This window comes from Otolemur garnettii, unplaced genomic scaffold (assembly GCF_000181295.1).
Source record: "Otolemur garnettii isolate 467f Iridium unplaced genomic scaffold, OtoGar3 scaffold00014, whole genome shotgun sequence".
Taxonomy (NCBI): Eukaryota; Metazoa; Chordata; class Mammalia; order Primates; family Galagidae; genus Otolemur; species Otolemur garnettii.
In genome coordinates this window covers 12,694,851-12,715,613 of record NW_003852409.1, presented here as the reverse complement: position 1 = coordinate 12,715,613, position 20,763 = coordinate 12,694,851, and the positions used below count along the sequence as shown (strand labels likewise).

The following is a 20,763-nucleotide window of genomic DNA, read 5'->3' as shown; positions in this document are numbered from 1 at the left end:
AGAGACCCTGTTTCCAAAAAAAAAAAAAAAGGTCGAAAGCCATTTTGGCTCCTGATTCTTGTTAATTTAAGTGAAAACCTAGTACTTTGTTTTATCTTTTTTGTTGTTGTTGTTCTACTGGGCACTTACTAAGACTTTTAAAATTGGAAGCTCATGTTTTGGTATTCTGAAATTTTTCTTTTTTTTTATTGAGACAGAGTCTCACTATGTCACCCTCTGTAGTGTGCTGTAGAGTCACAGCTCACAGCCACCTCAAATTCTTGGGTTTAAGCGATTCTCTTGCCTTAGCCTCCCAAGAGCTAGGACTATAGGTGCCTTACCACAGTGCCCAGCTATTTTTTTGGTTGTAGTTGTCATTGTTGTTTAGCGGGTCTGGGCTGGCTTGAACCTGCCAGCCTCAGCATACGTGGCTGGCACCCTTATTCACTGCGCTCCGGGTGCCAAGCCTTTTCTGAAAATTTTCTTGAGTTTTCATGATTTCCTCTTCTCTCTTTTGGAAATTTCTTTTGTTTTGATATTGACTCTCATTGACCATGCATTTCATTTTTAAAAATCTCTTCTCTGCCATTTTCCCATTTCTGTCTTTTTCGTTCCATTAACTGGGTAATTTCTTCAGTTTTGCCTTACATTCTCAAAATAAAAGTTTCCATTTCTGCAATTATATTTTTTATAGTCTAGTTTATTGAGGTAGTATTAATATTTCCAGAGAGTAAAATGTACCTGTTCAGCACACAGGTTTGTATTTTCTCTAATGTGTATTACAAATTACACAAGGTAGCTTAAAACATCATACATTTATTATGGAGTTTCTGTGGGTCAGGAGTTTAGTTGAACATACACAGGTTACAGATTGGTTCAGTCCTCTGCTCACGGTTTGACAAAACTACCAGGGTATCAAGGTGTCAGCCAGAGCTGGGGTTTCATCTGCAGATTAGGTTGGCTCTCCTCTTGTTGGCAAAATTCATTTCCTTGCAGTTGTAGAACGGATGTTTGCAGCTGCTGGAGGCCACCCCTCTTCATAGGCAGTTCATAACAAGGCCTTTTGTTTCTAGAAGGCCACCAGGAGAGTATTTTTCTCACTTCTGTCTCTGATCTCTCTTTTTAAAAGAATAGCTCACCTGTTGAGGCTTGGCATCTCCAGCATAATTTCTTTTTTATTAAAGTCAATTGACTAGGGGGGCATTTATTACATCTGCAAAGTCCCTTCACTTCTGCCATTCAGGCTGAGCATCCCAAGTCCCAGAGCCCAAAATCTTAAACTTCTTGAGCACGAACTTTGGAACACTTACTGGAACATTTTGGATTTTAGATTTTTGGATGCTCACCCAGTATTTTACAGCAAATAATATAAAATCTGATAAAATTAGAAACACTTTTGGTCCCATGCACTTCAGATAAGGGATGCTAACCTGTATGAATAGAACTATGATATTACATATTGAAGATTTTTGGCCACTGGCTCATATTAAGAAACACTTAAAAACTATAGATGGGTGAGTTATTATGTGTGTTGCTGTAGTAGATCTGGCAGTGCCATTGCTTTATGCAACCCTTAGTGCCAGCGATTATAGTTCCCCCTTTTTTGGGTTGGTGAATTCCTCAAAAAAGATCTTCTAATCTCCTTGCTCAAGAGGCTGAAAGCCTGGCTGTCAGCAAACCCAGGAGCCAGGAGGGGGAAGAAGGCTGGACAGCGTTCAAGATGTAAACATCCACTTCATCCCCCAGTGTTGCTGTGCGTCCTCACCCTCACCTCTGCTGTTGTGCCCAGAGCCTGTTTGTTTTACTCTCTGGAAAGGGTGAGGAGAAAAAAAAAACCCTATAGTTTTCTGCCGTAGAGGGTAGGGGAAGCTGCTCGGCTGGGTGGAGGCGGTAAGGATGTTGGAGGGATGTTGTCTCATTGCTCTGTGAGCAGATCTAAAGTGGTAGCCCTGTGTTTAGCCCCACAGTCAGCCCTGCCCCCAGGGTCACTTGATTTCACCAATTCCTGAGACTTAGAGGGGATTTTCCTGAATAAATCAGATTGTTTCTTGGCTTTTCTCACTACTGGCTGAGATTCAGTTTTTTTTAGGATATACTAGGTCATAGCCATCCATCACTGTCTGCCTTCTGAAGTCTGTTGCTTTTAGGTAGGGCACGGTGGCTCGCCTATAATCCTAGCACTCTGGAGGGCTGAGGCAGGTGCATTTCCTGAGCTAGGAGTTTGAGGCAAGAGGATCGCTTGGGCCTAAGAGATGCCAGAGTACTCTGCCTAGGGTGACAAAGTGAGACTGTGTCTCAACAAAAATAAATAAAAGTCTATAGCTGTTGCCTCTTAAGTTTGTCTGCTCTCCTTCCGCAGGTGGGGTATGCCTTTTGGGTAGACCTTTACTGGCATTCTGAAGGTGTTTGGAGAAGGCCTGAAGCACATGTGTGTTAGTGCATTCCTTTTTTTCTTTTTTTAAAAATTTCAGATTAATATGAGGGTACAAATGATTAGGTTACGATGTTTGCATTTTTTAGGTAGAGTCCCTTTGAAGTTGTGCCTCTCACCGACGAGGTGTGCCACATTATACCCTTAGATTGTTCCCCTTAGGTGGGAGCACACCAGTCCCCCAGGGTGAATTGAATTGAGTTTTTCTCTTGTGTGGGTATGTATTAGATTGTATACTGGCTTCATATTAGTATTGAGTACACTGGATACTTGCTTTTCCATTCTAGTGATACTTTACTGAAGAGAAAATATTCTTCAACTCTTATCCAGATTAGTAGAAAAGATGTAAAGCCTCCGTCTTTTTTTAATGGCTGAATATTTTTTAATGGGAAGTTTAAATAGCCTCTTCACTAATAACAAACACAATCCCAGCTCACATTTACTGGGACATAGTTTTGTATGCTAAATCCTGTGATTGAAACTTTACTTAAAAAGTTTGTTTAAGGCCAGTGTTACTTCTGTAGACACCCCACCCCACCCCCACCCCCATGACACCCTGTACATCTAGAGATAACATTGAGATGGAAAACGTTCAGTATCTGTTTTCTAAGCTTATTTTAGTTTGTTTTCTTTCTCCTGAGTCCTTTTGGAGGTTTTCTTGGCCCAGAGGCAGCATTGAATAATAGGTGTGAATTTCACCTATTGTCAACTAAGCCTACCTGTCTGCAGAAGAAAGCAGTCACTCACTAGGCTAACCACAGTCGTAATCTTACTCCAGGAATCTTTGCCCTGAGGCAGAAATTTTCATTCATAATTTAGAGGAAATGAAGTTATAGATTCAAAGTTGCAGATGTCTTAGAAATCTAAAAAGATATCAGAGGACAAATTAAGAAACCTGTTGGGTATTGAAAGGTCTAGTATGGGCCACTTTTTGGCCATTGGCTGCAGATTCATTAGGCTTTACCGTAATTAGTGTTACCTAAAATTCATATTGTCTGAGACTGCCTGCAGCCAACTTTGCCTGTACACAAATGTTAAAAGCTTGTGTGAGATTGTGAAAAAAAGATATCCAGAGCAATGGTTTTGATGGGGGTGAAGGGTGATTTTTTTTTTTTCCTTTTCAGACATTTGAGCATTTCTGGGGATAGTTTTTTTTTTCCTTTTCTTTCTGTTTTTTTTTTTTTTCTTTTTCTTTTTCTTTTGAAACCAAATTTCACTTTGTCACATGGGTAGAGTGCTAGGGCATCATAGCTCACAGCAACCTCAATCTAATCTTAGGCTCAAGTGATCCTCTTGCCCCAGCTTCCCAGGTACCTGGATGCCGATTACAGCATCTGGCTATTTTTAGAGATGGGGTCTCCCTCTGGCTCAGGCTCAAACTTGTGAGCTCAGACAATCCACCTGCCTCAGCCTCCCAGAGTGTTGGGATTACAGGCATGAGCCATGGTGCCCAGCTTGTCTGGAGACATTTTGATAGTGGATAGAAGCCAGGGGTGCAGCTAAACATGCTCTACAAAAATGTCAACAGTGCCATAGTTGAAAAACACCGATATAGATAGGTATTACTACATAAACATTCATGTATGTCTGTAAATCTTTGTTTTGGGTCATTTTTTTAGAACATGAAAATATTTAAGGAAACAGAATTCATTCTTATTCTTAGATCTGTCAGCCCTTTCAAAATGGTGAGTGACACACATAAACCCTTGCAGAGCCAGGAAGAGTGTCTGTTTTTCAAAGCTGTCCTTTGGGAGTAGGATAGTGCTAGATAGAGGCATGCCGCTTCAGATGCACAGGAGGCGTTGGGCACTGTCCTTGACAGAATCTTCAGATAGCTGCTGTTAGTTCTTTTCTGGAACATTTTATCTGTGCCCTTCTTGACACTGAAATACCTTTTACATAGTGCTGAAAAGTTAGTATTTACCTCTGCCCTGCCTGTCTAAGCCTCCTAAATATTTGCAGAAACTGAAAATCAGGAAAACAGAAGAAGTAAAGGAGGTGGCATGATTGTGGAATTGCACTGAAGTTCAGATTATCGGCTTTCAGAGTTTTTGGGTGATGGGTTTTTAGGCGATTGTAATGAAAACCTTTCTTCTAATTTTGTTTCTACAACTGTGAGCTATTCCCTGAAGTTTTGGAATACTTGCTTTATATTCTATTTTAGCTCTATTTCTTTTTTTTTTTTTTTTGAGACAGAGCCTCAAGCTGTCCCCCTGGGTAGAGTGCCGTGGCATTACAGCTCACAGCAACCTCCAACTCCTGGGCTCAAGCGAGTCTCCTGCCTCCGCCTCCCAAGTAGCTGGGACCACAGGCGCCCGCCACAACGCCCGGCTGTTTTTTGGTTGCAGCCGTCATTGTTGTTTGGCGGGTCCGGGCTGGGGATTCGAACCCGCCACCTTAGGTGTACGTGGCTGGCGCCTTAGCCAGTTGAGCTATAGGCGCCGAGCCTTTAGCTCTATTTCTAATGAAAAAGTTGAATCATTTGTTTATAGTAACAAATAGTTGGTTATTGGTATGAAAACAAGATTAGCTTTATTTGATTATAGTAAAAATCTAGGAAGAAACAGCATAACCTAATGATATGGCTACAGATTAATATAACTGGATGATGTTGAAATTGTTTTGAAAAATCCAAGCATTGTAAAGTCATATTTTTCTGTATTCTTAATTTGCATTATTATTGTTGTGAAGGGGCAAGATAACTCCTGCCTTAGAGGATGGTGGTAAACTGTGCTTTCTGTCTGCATTATTTAAGATAGATTAGGCTATATGTAACCAAAAAACAAACACACAAAAACCCCACCAGCAATAGACCCCAAAGTAACAATGACTTAAAATGAGCTAAAAGTATATTTCTTGTTTGGGTAAAAAAAGTTTCAGAAGTGAGCAGGGCTCATGTGACTGTTGTACAGAAAATGAACCTACCTCTCTCCATCCTGATGTACTGGCAGCCGTGGTGTGAGGCCTTTTTGTCTAAGATGGGTGCTAGAGCTCGTGTTCATTGATAAATTCTGACCTGGACATTCAGATGCCAACACAGATGTAAACCTGACTGGTAACTTATCCCAGCTCAGGTGTGTAAGTAATGTAGCAAAGGCAAGCTGGCCACAACAGTCCTGAGATAGACATCTCATATGTGCAGCACATCACCTCCATCCAGCCCTGATATTATCTGCCAATAAACTTGTCTAAGGTGGGTCAAAAACAGTACCAGGATAAGGTCATGTTTACCCCATTTCTCCTGCTCTGAACCACGTTCCTCAGAGCTTGCACTCTGTTGGGTCAAACTTCCTATTTTGTAAAATGCATCCACTTAGCATTTACTCTTTGCTCTCTTAGTATTTTTTCTCTCTGACATCACATCTGCTTTCCATCCAGTGAGAACATGGAAGAGCTGAAGAAGTTTGCCCTTTTCTTTTAAGGAAGTTGCATAACACTTCCATCTCATTAGACAAAACCCAGTCACAGGGTCTTTCATAGTTTCAGGGAAGTCTGGAGAAATAATCTTTCCAATGGGAGACAATGGATCCAACAAAAAACTGCAGTTCTTGTTACTAAAGAAAGATTGACAACTAGCAGGCTTTGAAACAATAACTCAGTGAAAATACTGAGAAAAATTGTGACTACTTAATCTTACCAAAGCTCTTGGCTCAGCACCTGCTCTAATGGATAAGGCGCCAGCCACATACACCATACTTGGTGGGTTCGAATCTAGCCTGGGCCTGCCAAACAACAATGACAACTACAATCAAAAAATAGCCGGGCGCTGTGGTGGGCGCCTGTAGACCTAGCTACTTGGGAGGCCGAGGCAAGAGAATTGCTTAAGCCCAGGAGTTGGAGTTGCTGTGAGCTCTACCCAGGGTGACAGCTTGAGGTTTTGTCTCAAAAAAAAAAAAAAACAAAAACGACTCTCAATGATTATAAAAACAAGGTAGTTTTGTATGGTGATTAATTATGTTATTTATTCTATCTTCTCTTAGGACCTTCCGTGACATTTCTGAAGATCTGAAATCTTCAGCAGACTGACATGGTTTCCACTACAGTGATTTTTCTAGGAATTTGAACCTTGACAGTGAGTTGAACTCAGCTGTGAGCCCTCGCCCTTTCAGCTGTGCCTAGGAAGTACGGTCCAGGAAAGAAGCAGAAGCCTCCTGGCCTTACATACCCAGTGCCTGGACAAGAGAGAACTTGCTGTGGGCTGCTTTGCATTTTAAAACACTGCTTGGGAGTTCAGAAATGTGGTTTGATCGCTACACAGTTGCTAAGATGGCTTAAAAAGTTTGTTTGTACACTGGTACTATAGTTTAAAATGTTTCCACTTTGGTTATCTATATTATTATACTATGTATTTATAATGTTATTTTAAGGACTCTAAACTACTTGTTGTCGAAATAATATACAGTTTAATTTTCTCTTGTTTTAAGAAATGTATTAAACTTTTGTAAGACAGTCACTTTTCAATGAAGAGGGCTTTCACTTTGAATTTGTAGTTGCGTGAGCAGGAAAAATCAATCTTTGTCCTTCTCGCATAATGTATTGTCCCCTCTTTAAGAAAGAATAAATCTTAAGCATTGGAGTGGGGTGGCTCATTCGATGTTCAGTTGTAGATTGCAACCACAGGAGACAGAAAAACTAAAGCTCTTCCCTTCCTTTCCCTCCCTATTATTCTCTTGCCAAAATCTGAAAACTTGCTTGACCACATTGAAGTAAAATACTTACTAAACTGCTATGAGTGGTAATAATAATGATAGAATTCATGCTTTTATTAAATTTTTTTCCCCACATGTTTTAAGTGAAAAAAATCTCAGGTATACCAATACTCTGATTTGTGAAATATATCCCTATCTCATTACTTGGCATTCTGCCAGTTATTAGCAGCATTTTATATTTATATAGTATTTTTACATCACTTAGCACAGTGCCTTGCACAAATGACTCTAGACAAATGCTTGTTGAGCTGAATTGCAACTTTTAAAATCTCACAGATATGACAATCACAAGCAGAGTCCTCTCCATTTCATGAAGTCCTTTTGTACATATTGTTTCAGAACCACTTTGCATCAGCTTTCGGGTAGCCTCACATCATTTTATAAGGGTTTCATGCCCATGGGGGAGCGGAGGTTCAGCAAAGTGACCAACACCAGGTCATAAAGAGCAGTGACATTTGGCCTGAGATCTTTGACTCCACAGCCAGTGACCTCTGCTGTGCTAGAGAATGTTTCTTCTACTTTCTTAGGCAATTTTCACAATGCTATAAGATAGAATAGGTGTTGCTATCCATTTTTTTGTGAGTGAAAACGGGTAGTTCATGACAGGGCCGGGCCTGGGTCCCAGCTCTTCACTGTGCCCTTCCCACTGTTTAAAACAATCATCAGGCCCTTCCTTTGGCTCCCAAGAGAAGATGGAGGAGAAAGGAGTTCATCAGTGTTGAAGATTTCCTATTGAAAGGTGGAAATAATTATTTCCCAAGCATCTTATCAAGAAGTTCATGATAATTAGCTTAAATTGATCCTTACACTAAAGAAAAACCCCATCTAGAAAAGGCTACCATGAGGTTGCTGGACTGGTTTTTATGTGGTAGACTACATGCAGATCTCATGTCTGTTATGACTCTTTCAACAATTATAATCTGCTGTTCTCCTATGTGTTAATCAATTATTCAGTCCTTTATTTGTTCAATAAAACATTTCTTGAGAGTTTGCTAAACTGTAAGCTCCATGTCAGGGACAGTAAGGGTGCTGGGAGTTCACTCCTAAAAAGGCCTCTCCTTAAATCTTAGGCAGATCATGTGTAATACTAAATTTAAATTTTTGCATTAAAAGGTTAAGAAAGAAAGCAGGTTTATTTTTGTTCATTTATACTTGTAAATTTATAGCTGGAATTAGCACATATCCGTAAGAGGCAAATGCTATTCACAGTGAGGTGGTGTCTATATACAAAGTGCTTTTAGCTATGTAAAGTGATATTATAAAAAACTAAACTTGAGCTAATATTTAGCTGTTGCTGGGATAATTATTAGTATGAATGCCACGTTCCTAGAAGGGAACTCTGAGCCGTAGGAGAAAAGATTAGAGCTTCCAAAATTAGCAGGTAATATAATACCACTCTGAAATATCAGGAGCAGAGGTGCCCTAGGGTGCTACACTGTCCTAATCAGGAAACTTGAACTGCTCCATGGCTATAGCAATGCATAAGGACTAGGAAGGTCTGCCAGCTAGGGAGGTCTTCTTGGAACTCTCAGAGCCAGAGAAAACCAGCAGGCTTACTCATATACAGTGAAGAGGTTTTCCAGAATTTTCACGGGGCATAGAGATCAATAGGTATGAAAGGATAGGATTAAGTTCAAGTCTCAAAGATAACCTACCCTCGGAGTCTCAATTAGAATTTGACCCAGAAAGAGGAACTTTCTCTAGGAACATATGATGCATGGATGAAGTAGAAGTAGCTTTAATGAAAATGGAGTGTAGAAATCTATCATCATATCTTGCATTTTATAGGTTTATTAAAGATTACGCCTAAACTGGCAACATAGCAAGACCCCATTTCTATAAAAAGTAGAAAAAGTCGCTAGCATGGTGGCATGCTCCTGTGGTCCCAGCTACTTGAGAGGCTGGTGTGGGAGGATCATTTGAGCCCAGGAGTTTGAGGCTGCAGTGAGCTGTGATTACACAATTGTATTCCAGCCTGGGCAACAGAATGAGACCCTGTCTCTAAAATATTTAAAACTCATCTTTGTTGTATTTTCACATTTACTTTTGAGTTGTGAACTGAATGAGGGAACAGAGGACTGGAGATAAAAGCTCTCCACGCAGATATGGTCCTCTTTTTTCTGAGAGAGAAGGTGGCACGGGATCTTCAGCATAAATTTCATGTCCTTATGAGTCCTGCTTGAGTTTCAAAGTTCCTCTTACTTCCTGTTCCTGGCAGTGATCTCTGTCAGGCTGCCTTACATGCTAATCTTAGTGATTGTTCAAGTTGCAAGGTTTTCCAATGTTCTCTTGGATGAGAGGCGGTTAGCTGGTAGAGCCTTCCCTTGACAGACGTCTGAGTCTAACCTGGGTTGACTTGGACAGTGGGAAGACACTGAGGCATGCTGCCTGGAGGCCCTGTATTTAAAAAAATTCTGCAAACTTTGGAAATGTAGCTGCTTATTCCAGTCAAAGGGCCACTAAATGAACCCATTGTGACACTTTAGGACTTCCTAGTATCTCTAGTTCCCATTTTGGTTGGGAACCATCAGTGCCTCAGAAATGTGTCACTGCTAGGCCAGAATTTCTCAGAAATTCAGGCCATGAGGAGTTAGATTAGAGCAAAGTAATTTATGTGAGCTATCCAGAGCATTCAACCTCAGGGTTTGTAGGAAAAAACCCCAGGTCTTCCCAACTGATCTTGCCATCTGTTCTGAGGAGTCACCTAAGACCCTTACAGACTTACAAGTCTTTGGGGGTGGAAACGTAACATCAAGTGCTAGTTCAGCTAAAAGCAAATATTTATCAATATGTTGTCCTGACAGATTCTGCCATCAAAATATATTTTATTAACTTATTATTAAAAACCTGCATAAAATACACATGATATCTGAAGGCACTGAGCATTTTTTTATTATTTAAAAACAATTATAAATCAAGATGTTTCATCTACTAGAGTCTCAAATTCAGTGCTGGAATGGGCCATAAATAATATGTGATCTTGTCATTTTCTAGAAACTAAAACAAATTCATGGGTTAAATGGTCTTATTTGTCACACAGCCAGTTAATAACAGAATTCAGAGTCAAATACTTTTTTTCTCTGTCCATTGTTCTACTTCTCTTTTCCTCATAGTTAAGCAGCTTTTGGCAAAATGTGTTCCTTATAGTAGTAGTTCCAAGACATGGGAATAGATGATGTAAGAGAAAGTACGTATATATGGGGATGGGGATTCCACGATCAGTTAAAATCAAGGAATGTTGAGTTTTCTGTCCTGGGACTTACAAGAGTTTTTAACATGCTATTATTATACATTGTGATTTTTTTTTTTTTTTTTTTGAAGGCAGAGTCTCACTCTGACACCCTGCATAGAATACCATGGCATTATAGCTCACAGCAACCTCAGACTTGTGGGTCTGAGCAATCCTCTTGCTGCGGCCTCCCAAGCGAGTAGCTGGACTGCAGGCACCCACCACAACTCCTGGCTTACATTGTGAATTTATAAGAGGGGACAAAGACTGACCTTATACTGTACACCCTGCCCCCTTTTCTCAGAGCATCCATAGGTCCTTTAGGAAACATAGCTCTCAATCAATCTTTTAGAAAACATCCCTAATGGAAATACTGAATGGGATGTCTTACTGGTTGTACCATGTGATCTGTAACAAATCTCCAAGTTTTCCTCCAGAAAGGAAGCATATTAGCCATTCAGAGCTATGCTTAAGGTATAGAGATTCTTTTCCACCTATGGTGTGTAAAAATCAGTATGTGTGTTTAATTTTGCAAGTTTTTCAAGGATCGATTAATGTGCAAATACAGTGGTGATATGTTGATATTACGTTTTAATAATGCTTTTGTATGGCACTTTATAGTTTTCAGACATCTTCAATAACACCCTATGAGATAAAGCAGTATTATCTTCATTGCACAGATGAAACACAGGAGGCTGTGAAAGGTTTGTTTTTTTTTTGTGATTTCCCCCTAAGTTTATTCCACAGAATGATGGAGCCAGAATTCAGTTGCAGAACTTCTGACTCCAAGTCCACAGTTCTTTGCTTCACACTGGTTTCTTTCTTTCTTTCTTTCTTTCTTTCTTTCTTTCTTTTTTAAGCAGTTTTTGGCCAGGGCTGGGTTTGAACCCGCCACCTCCGGCATGTGAGGCTGGTGCCCTACTCCCTTGAGCCACCGGTGCCACCCTTCACACTGGTTTCTTATTTTTCTTCTAGCTTTAGGTTTTACAGTGAAAGATATGAAAACAAATCCTAAACCAAATCATCTTAGCTTATCAAGTATCATTTCTTTTTTATTGCAATGACCCAGAAAGTATAACTTTCATTGTACCTACCTATCTCAAAGAAAACCCTTCTTTGTCCTGTGGAGTGCCACTTATTTAGGTGACTGGAGTGTATTTCAAATATTGTTTGATTTTTGAACCAAGATTTGGATATATAGTTGTAATTGTTTATGTAATTCTTTTAAAGTATATCATCTTTGCATTCTCAGGCAAAGGAGAGATGGTTTGAAAGTATAAAAGAATAATCAAAGACAACAATAAATATCATTGTCACACAAATACCGTTTCTTAGCTTTAACTTGCTTTGACAACCTACTAATGTAACTTCTTTATAAATGTAAAATATTTATATTTTGAAATAAAATTACTAGTGTTGGATGAATCAGCTGGTAGACTTAGTCTTTTCTGTTGAGATACTTGATCTTTATAGAAGCAACTTTTCATGAATACATTGTCTTTTAGGCTTTTCCTTTGGCACTGGTGCTCACATTGGATTTTATGAAATGCCATCAACTTCTGTAAGGGAAGGCATGTCTGGGAGTGGATTCTGGGCACCTCAGGGTACAGGCCCCTCATTGCACAGGGGAAGGTGGCCTTGCAATAGGTAAGGATGTGGTGAGGTGGGTGGCTGAGGAGTAGGAACTGGAAGAAAAGAAACTTGGATCGCAGACCTGCACTTCTTAAATGGACAAAAGAAGCCTAAACTTGTCTAGCTGTAATGTCAAAGACACCTTGTTCGGTACTGGCGGACGAAGCTGAACTGACAAGTGGAAGTACTGCAAAGCACATTTCAGCGGCGCTTGCTTGGGAAAGAACTTTCTGACACTTCACGTGGGCGGATGGTTTCTAGCTGATAGCTCTGACACTGTGGAGGGAGAAATGATCCTGGCCCAGGTGTAAGGGTGGCCCAGGCAGCCTCAGATTCTTTTTTACTTGATAGATTCTCATTGGCAGATACGGGAGCTCACAAAACATTTCTTTATGGTCTCAGTCCATTGCTTTAGTGAAGGATGCATGTTCCAGATACCTTTTAGCTTGCTCCTGGAAACTTTAGGGCAGGGGTGGGAAACCTGTGGCCTCTAGGTCACATGTGCCCTTGCAGATCCCCAAGTATGGCCCCCTGACTGAATCCAAACTACATAGAACAAATCCCTTTATTAAAAGGATTCGTTCTCTAAAATGTGGATTCAGTTAAAAGGTTGCACTCAAGATCCCCAAGACTTAAGTAAAGAGTGTCCAACCTTCCCTGCTATCCTGAGGCTCTATGTAAGTGCACATTTGTGCTTACAGATTGATTCTTAGCGGCCACCTTAGTGAATTCAGTAGAAATACACTCTGATTATCTTTTCAAAGATAATGCAACGAATAAACTTCTCTGTACCTGGCACTGGGGGAAAAGTAATTTTGGTTTTAAAAGTAATAGTGTTGAAAAGCGGACAAAGCCTTTCATGTTTTATTCAATTTCCTCGTGAAGAGTAAGTCTAAACAATATCCTGAAACACACTGTCTTCTTGCCCAGTGCCCAGATGCTAATTAAGTGTTTGCATTTTCAAATGTTTCACCTTCAGCTCTGCTCAAAGTGTAAAAAATAGATGGTCAAAAACGGAGCAGGGTGAAGGGGAAATAGGATTTTCCAAAGAAGCGACCAAAGACGAATTCCGGTCCTAGGGTCAAGGTCCCCTCCCCGCAGACGACTCTAGTTAAGCTCTATCAGTTTTAACCTCAGCGCAGCTTCCAGAAATCCTTGAGGGATTTCAGAACTGATTTAGGACGAGCTACCTATAACAAGGACGGGAAGCTTTGCCGGGGACGGTAGTCCTCACACAGGTAGGAGGCCACGTGGCGGTAGGAGGTCTGCAGGTGTTTTGGCTTGGCTTGCTAGCCCAGCAGAAAGTGCTTGGAATCCTTCCCGCCCCACTTAGAGGAGCCTCAGCTCAGGAGAGGGGTAAGCGTGTCGAAGGAGGCGGGGTCTTGGGGGAGGGGCCTGAGTTAGGGGGCGGGGCAGACACGGAGGTGGGCCGGGACCTGTAGGGGTCGGGTCCGCGGAGCAGGCCGAAGACTGGAAAGCGGGGCGGGGCCGAGACGGACGGGGCGGAGCGTCGGGGGCGGGGCCTCGGGCGGCGCGGGGGCGCTGCAGGCGGCGCGGCGGGCTGGCGCACTGGCGGCGGGCTCCGAGTGGCGCGGAGCCGCGGCTGAGGGACTAGTCGCGGGCCATGGCCGCCTCTCCCAGTTCGGCCGGCGTTGGTGGTGCCGGAGCTGTCTACGGCTCCAGCCCGTCAGGCTTAACCCTAGACTCGGGACTCGAGATTAAAACTCGTTCGGTGGAGCAGACACTCCTGCCGCTGGTTTCTCAGGTAAAGCGGCGTCCGGCGATGGCTCCTGGTTGTCCTGCCGCCGCGGTCGGCGATGGCGGCGGCGGCTCGCACGCCAGGCTGGGGGCAGCCGCTGCCCCACATTCGGCGCCGGCACTGCAGTGTTGCTGTCCGACCGTCTGTCGGGGTCTCGGGGACCGGGCTCGACCGAGGCGGCGAGAAACGGGACAATCCGAAACCTGGCAGCGAGGTTGCGGGGGCTGAGCGGCAGGGAAGGCTGCGAGGCAGGGGTGGGGGGCCGGGCCGGGGGAGCCAGGAGATGGGCAGCACGGCCTGTGCCCCCCGGACCCGCCTGGGCGCTGCGGCTTGGGCGGCGGGCGCCGGAGCGAGGCCACCCGCGCGGGCGGGCAGCAGAGCCAGCTCCCGGAGGCAGAGAGGACCCCGCGGGGCCCCCGCCTGCACTTAGGGCTCTCCTGGTTGCCGCTGCCTAACCGACTGCAGCCACTGTCCTCATCCCTAGTCCAGAGCTGGGGCTGCTGGCCCCCTGGCCTGGGCATTCCTGCCGACCTCCGAGCCCAGCGTGCTGTCCCCGAGGCCTTTGTCCCTTTCCCCTGCCCGGGTGTCAGCTCGCCTAACTCATTTCTCCCAGTCAGCCTGCCCTTTCCCCTTAAGCTACTTCTGTCCTCAGTCTGCTTTTGTCCGGCCTCTTAGAAGAGTGAGGTGAAGGACGGTCTGATAGTTGATCCGGATACACACCTTTTTTTTTTTTTTGCCAAGTCCCATTTGGGATGTATGCGTTATTGTATTTGCTAATCTGCTAACCGAGGCGCTTAGCTTTAGAAAAGTTTTTGTTACTTCGAACTGAGTTATACGCAGCCTGAGGGCTAGAATTCCTCAACCAGATCTGCGGTAAGGTACCAGGCACCGCGGGGAGTGAAGAATTAATTCTATGCCTTCAGGAGCGCGTTGGCTACGTGTGACTCATCCCTAGGTTGTATGTCTTTGTGACTCATACTAGGATTACCAAGATTTCAGAAGTAGAAGGAATCTTAGAGGTTGTCTGACTCTAAATTAAAAAATTCTTTCTTATAGCATCTTTGACACCTGGCCACCAGTGCCCTGCTTAAACATGTTAGTGATGGGACGCCTGAAGCTCTGCATAGAATTTTAAATGCCACCTCTTCTCTAGCCCAGCCCTGAAAATATTTCAGACGGCAGACACACATGTCCCTAGATTCCTGTTATGCTGATTAAACAGCCCCATTTTCTTCACCTTCTCATGGCTAGTAGAGCAGTGATGACTGTACCTGGTTCTCCCCTCCCTCTTCTCCCTGTCTGGTACATGCACTGATCAGTGGCAAGGCAAGCTGGGATCCCTTAGTAATGTCTGGACTGCTCCTTCCCCCCAAAGAAGACCACCACCACCAATACCACCACAACTCCAAATGAGAAATAGTGAAGATGTTTTAAGAGACAGGGAAATAAGACAGTGATGGAGTTCAAGTTGATGCTGTTTTATCCATTTATTTAATAATACCTGTATAATGCTTTCTGTGTGCTAGGTCATGTCCTAAGCACTTTATAAATATTAACTCATTTAATTATTATAACAACCCTGTGAGGGAGTTGTAGGTTTATTCTCATAACACAGATGGAGAAACTGAGGGATGGTGAGGTTAGGTAGTTTGTCATTTGTGCTTTTAGCTGTAAGTGCCACCCTGGGATTTGAACCTAGGTATTCTGAATCCCTTAGCTGTGCTGTAGGCAGTGTCCCCTCTAGAGATTGGAAACAGTGATGAGGTCAGCTAGTAGACGGTACACAGAAAAAGAAAGTCCACAATCAAAACAAGTGAGAAGGCTGAATCTGGAGAAATGGTAACTTTTCAAGGTTAAGATGGTAACTTTTCATAGTCCTACAGTTCTGCATTGTGTAATTCTGGGGTAAAAGAAGGTGGGGAGAGTAGGAGAGTGGTGGAAGAAAGTATGAATTGCTGCTGAGAGTTAAACTGGAGATCAATGCCAAAAGTTTCTTTTTTTTCCTGTTACAGACCTGTTCTGGGCCTCAGCTGAGGTTTTGCATCCCACTTATTATGTAGCAACAGCTTTATCTCTAGCACAATACCCTAATTGATATTCCTAATAGTTGACAGTCTTCAAAAAGAGAAAGTTAAATTATCCTTAATTTAAGAATTGTGTTAGGTCATGCAATGTGTTAAGTTAGACTACTCTGTTAACAAAGCAGGGAAGTGTGGGGTACAATTTAGAATGATTTTAAAGTTTCAGTGAGTGTAAGGAGATTAAAACAGTTCTCTAGAAAACTTGTATTTCCAAAAGCCACATTTTCTAAAGATACCACGTAATTATCCTGCTCACATTTCACCATCTCCTTCACCAGGATATTTTAAGCGTTTTAAGCAGGTATTTATTGTGTGCTTATTAGTTGCTGTTCTTTGAGGGGCTTATATTCCTGTTGGTACTCAGGACATGTATAGAATAGCACCTGAAGGTATCAAGTGAACATCAGCAATAGTAAGTACTGTAAGAGCTCAGAGAAGGCATGGAGGAGTCAGGAGCAGTGCCACGGAGGAGGCAACGTTTAGGGGTAGACAAGTAGGACTAGCCCTGTTCGGTTTAAAGTAGTTTCTATTCTGATACCATACTTCTTTCAGCTCTTCAAGTGAAAAGTCCTGGGTTAGTGGCATTATTCTGGGAATGCGAGGTTGTATTTATATTAGAAAAATGCATACAGTTTTCCACATTTACAGATTAGAGAAGATAGATGTTCATAACAATAGATGCAGAAACAGTATTCAGTTAAATTCAGCTTCTATTCATGATAAAAAGCATTTACAAACTGGTAATAGAAAAAATTGCCTAGACATGATAGGGTACTCAAAATTTAGAGTTAACCTCATAGCAATCAATGTAAAAGAAACATTTACTTTAAAACCAGAAATAAGAGTAGGATGTCTGCTATCATGGCTTCTATTTTATACTGTACTGGAAATCCTAGCCAGTGCAGTAAGACCAGGAGAAGAAATAAAAGATGAAAAGAGGGGAAAGGAAAAATCAAGTCTCCTTGTGATACAGTAATCTACATGGGAAACTCAAAAAGAGTCTACAATTATAAAAATAAGGAGTATGTAGCAAGTTCCCGAAATCTGGGATACTAAAGTCAATCGCATTTTTCTACATTAGTAACAGGAAAAGTAATTCTAAAAACCCCAGTTATATTAGCAATGACAGCAAACTATGAAGTTTCTAGGAATCTATCTGTATTTTGTCTATTTATCTATAGAAAAAGAAATGCCAAACATCCTGGAGAAAATATAAAAATTTTGCAGAAGCCAAAGTAGATCCATATAAATGAGAGAAAACTGCTGTGTTGATACCTAGGTTGAAATGACATGTCGGTTTCCTCCACCAATCAAATTTAACACAGTTCCCATGAAAATATCCACAGAATTATTTAGGTAGAATTTGATAAAAATAATTTTGAATTTTATATGAAAGAACAAAGAGCCAAGAATGGCCAGGAGAAGAACAAGGTGATGGACTTGTTCTACTGGATTTCAAGATTTATTATAAAGCTATAGTAATTAAGACAATGGGTGTAAGAACTGGGATGAAAATATAGACAGGTGAAACAGAATACAGGACCCTGGAACAGATCCATTCATACATAGAAATTCAGTAAATGACAACTGGCATTGATGGTCAGTGGGGAAGGAAAAACATCTAATAATATGAGGCTTGGACAATTGGTTATTTAAATAGAAAGACGTGAAATTGGATTTCTGTCTCATGTTAAGAATTATCAATTTCAATAGGATTAAGCCTCAAGGGCATCAATGTAAAACTAAAAACTTATGACATTTTTAGGAAAGATAGGGCAAATCTTCACCCATCATGTTGGAAAGGCTTTTCTAATACACCAAAAGTACAAACTCTAAGGAAAGATTGGTTAAATTGGACTTGATTAAAATGAAGAACTTCTGTTTCTCAAAACAGATATCAGATCAAAGGTAAGTGCAAAGATAGGCCAGGAAGTGGGAGAGTATGATTGCAACACAGACAACCAACAAATGATCCATATAGAATATGAATAAATAAAGGACTCCAATGAATGAAAAATGCAAAGATTAGCCATTAAAAATTGGTTAAAAAGAAAATAGTCATCTCATAGAAAAGGAAACAAATGACTAAAACATGTGAAAAGATGTTCTGCTTCATTAGCAATCAATAAAATACAGGCTAAAAGCATGAGAGGAAGTGTTGATGGGGAATGTGGAGATGGTGGGAATATCAATGGTTCAACCATTTTGGAAAATAGTTTAGTTTAATCTATTAAAATTGAAGGTAGGTATTACCTATGGCCCAAGAAGTCCACTCAGTCTATACCAATAGCGAAATACCTGCTGCACATGAATGAGAGAAATGGGTGGAATGTGCATAGCATGTTTACTTCTGGTCCCAGACTAGAAACTACCCATGTGTTTCACCCTACTCCTCTAATGTCTTTTTTTTTTTTTTTTTTTAAAGAGACAGAGTCTCATTATGTCGCCCTTGGTAGAGTGCTGTGGCGTCACACAGCTCACAGCAACCTCAAACTCTTGGACTTAAGTAATTCTCTTGCCTCAGCCTCCTGAGTAGCTGGGACTACAGGCGCCCACCACAACACCTGGCTATTTTTTGGTTGCAGTTGTCATTGTTGTTTAGCAGGCCCAGGCCGGGCTCAAACTCACCAGCTTTTAGTGTATGTGGCCTGCGCCCTACTCACTGAGCTATAGGCGCCGAGCTTCCGCAAATGTCTTTTAACAGTATGATGTTTAAATAAATTGTGGTATGTTCATACAATGAGATACTGTGTATTACTGAAATGAATGAATCATGGCTATGATTAGCAGTATAGATGAATCTTGAAAGCATAATGTTGGGGGGAAAAAAAGGTTCAAGATCAGGCAAAACTAAACCAAATATTATTTAGAGCTATATTGTATGTGCAGAAGTCATAATAAGGGAGTGATGAGCCCAAGATCAGGATATTGTTTTTTTCTGAAAAGAGGTAGGGAGGTGAATGTGGACAGAGGGAGCCAGCAGGGTACATGGACTGCCAGAGATACTGGCAATTGTTCTCTTAAGCTTGGTAGTGGGTACTTATATATGTTATATGTACTCATCATATGTTGTGTATTTTATAATTCAGACAGTTTTTGAAAAGCCATGGGCTTAGAACCAAATGTATTTTCTGCAGAGCAACTCCCTACCTCCTCTAGTAATAGCTTTATTTTTCCTGTCAAAACTCTCACTCCCAATCTTAAAATGCTTTTATCCAAGGACGGGAAGAAGGCTATCTGCCACAGAACTCCACCCCCGAGTGGAATGTTATTCTACTGCCCACTGGTCTTTTCCTGTCTATAATGGATTTCCTTCATTCTCCATTGTACAGACCCTTTGAATTTCTAAGGTAGTGCGCCTCATTTTTCCATTTTTCTCTGCATTGTCCTGGAAGCTCCTTGTTTCAGTAAGTTGGAGATGAAGAGAACAGATAAGAGATCCTCTCTGCTTTTTGCTGATTTGCATTCAGACGAAATGCTTTGTAAAGTAAGTGGAAGTATTCTCTTACTGCCTCCTTGAAAACACTCCTATGATTGGTGTGTTTATTTTTATTTTGTTTTCTGTAGCTGCTTAGATTACATTTAAATTCTTATAATTCTGAGAATTGCATATAACGAATGAGTTAAGTCCAGAGGTAAATTTCTGTGTCCTAGGATGGCTCCTAGATTATTCTAATCCCTGGGAATTCAGCCTTCCTTTATTTCTGGGTTGCCACTACTTTTTTTTTTTTTTCCTCTTATCTTCTTTCACTTACTTTTTTTTCTTTTGTTGAAACAGTCTCATTTGGTTGCCCTTGGTAGAGTGCCGTGGCAGCATAGCTCATAGCAACTTCAAACTCTTGGGCTCAAGTGATTCTCTTGCCCCAGCCTCCTGAGTAGCTGGGACTACAGGCACCCACCACAATGTCTGCCTATTTTTAGAGATGGAGTCTTGCTCTGTCTCAGGTTGGTCTCGAACTCATGAGCTTAGGCAATCCATCTGCCTTGGCCCCCCCAAAGTTCACTTGCTTTCTTGCTTCCCTACAAAATAAGTAAGTAAACTAAGAAAGTCTTTCAATCAAGGGAAAACTATGTACGGTCATTTATTCTAAAAATTAAGAACAATATGGCAATCATGAGGAAAGAACAGAGATTCTAGAAATCTAACCAGTGTAATAACATCTAACAATTATGTAGTGCTCTCATATACCAGTCAGTATTCTAAGTACTTTACATTTACTAATTTATTTCTTCCCCACCATAACCTGATGACATAGGTACCATTTTTATCCCTGTTTTCACAGATGAGGACAGGAGTCACAGGAAGGTTAGGTGACTGGCCACGTGGTCACATGGCAGAGCCAGCATTCAAACCCAGGAGTCCATGATTTTAACTGCTAGGACATACTTTATTGGTGATTTGTACTTCTTGACACCCTTTGTTTAGAGTATCAAATAAGCCCATGCAGAGTTCTGCAATACACCAGATCCTCTTTCTTCCCAGTGGGATGCCTTTTCTGTCCTCTTTTCTGGTTCACTCGGGTGTTCTCTAGACTCTGATGTCAAGGCAATTCCAGGTTGTGACATTCTAATTCACATGCCTTCTATTTTTGCAGAATAATAGCTAAAATTTTATTCGACACATTATAATTTACAAAGAACTCTTACTAGCTTTCCTTTGATCCTTGACATAATCCTGGGAGGTAAGAGAGGCAATTTAGGCTCGGCACCTGTGGCTCAAGTGGCTAAGGCACCAGCCACATAAGGTGGCAGGTTTGAATCCAGCCTGGGCCCACCAAACAATGATGGCTGCAACCAAAAAATAGCCAGGCATTGTGGTGGGTGCCTGTGGTCCCAGCTACTTGGGAGGCAGAGGCAGGAGACTTTGCTTGAGCCCAGGAGTTGGAGGTTGCTGTGAGCTGTGATGTCACGGCACTCTACCCAGGCGGACAGCTTGAGGCTCT

General features: G+C 41.7%; 2 protein-coding genes across 2 annotated transcripts in view; both read left to right on the top strand.

Annotated features, from left to right (window-relative positions):
* Window positions 1-6,802, top strand: part of TMEM245 (transmembrane protein 245) — a 98,037-nt gene extending 91,235 nt beyond the window's left edge. Inside the window, exon 17 of the mRNA XM_023510508.1 lies at window positions 6,391-6,802. Within this exon, the coding sequence (XP_023366276.1) occupies window positions 6,391-6,436 (46 nt within the window). The 3' untranslated portion in view covers window positions 6,437-6,802. The remainder of the gene's footprint in view (window positions 1-6,390) is intronic.
* A 6,690-nt stretch (window positions 6,803-13,492) lies between these two features.
* Window positions 13,493-20,763, top strand: part of CTNNAL1 (catenin alpha like 1) — a 70,373-nt gene continuing 63,102 nt past the window's right edge. Inside the window, exon 1 of the mRNA XM_023510507.1 lies at window positions 13,493-13,745. Coding sequence (XP_023366275.1) covers window positions 13,605-13,745 — 141 coding nt within the window. The 5' untranslated portion in view covers window positions 13,493-13,604. The remainder of the gene's footprint in view (window positions 13,746-20,763) is intronic.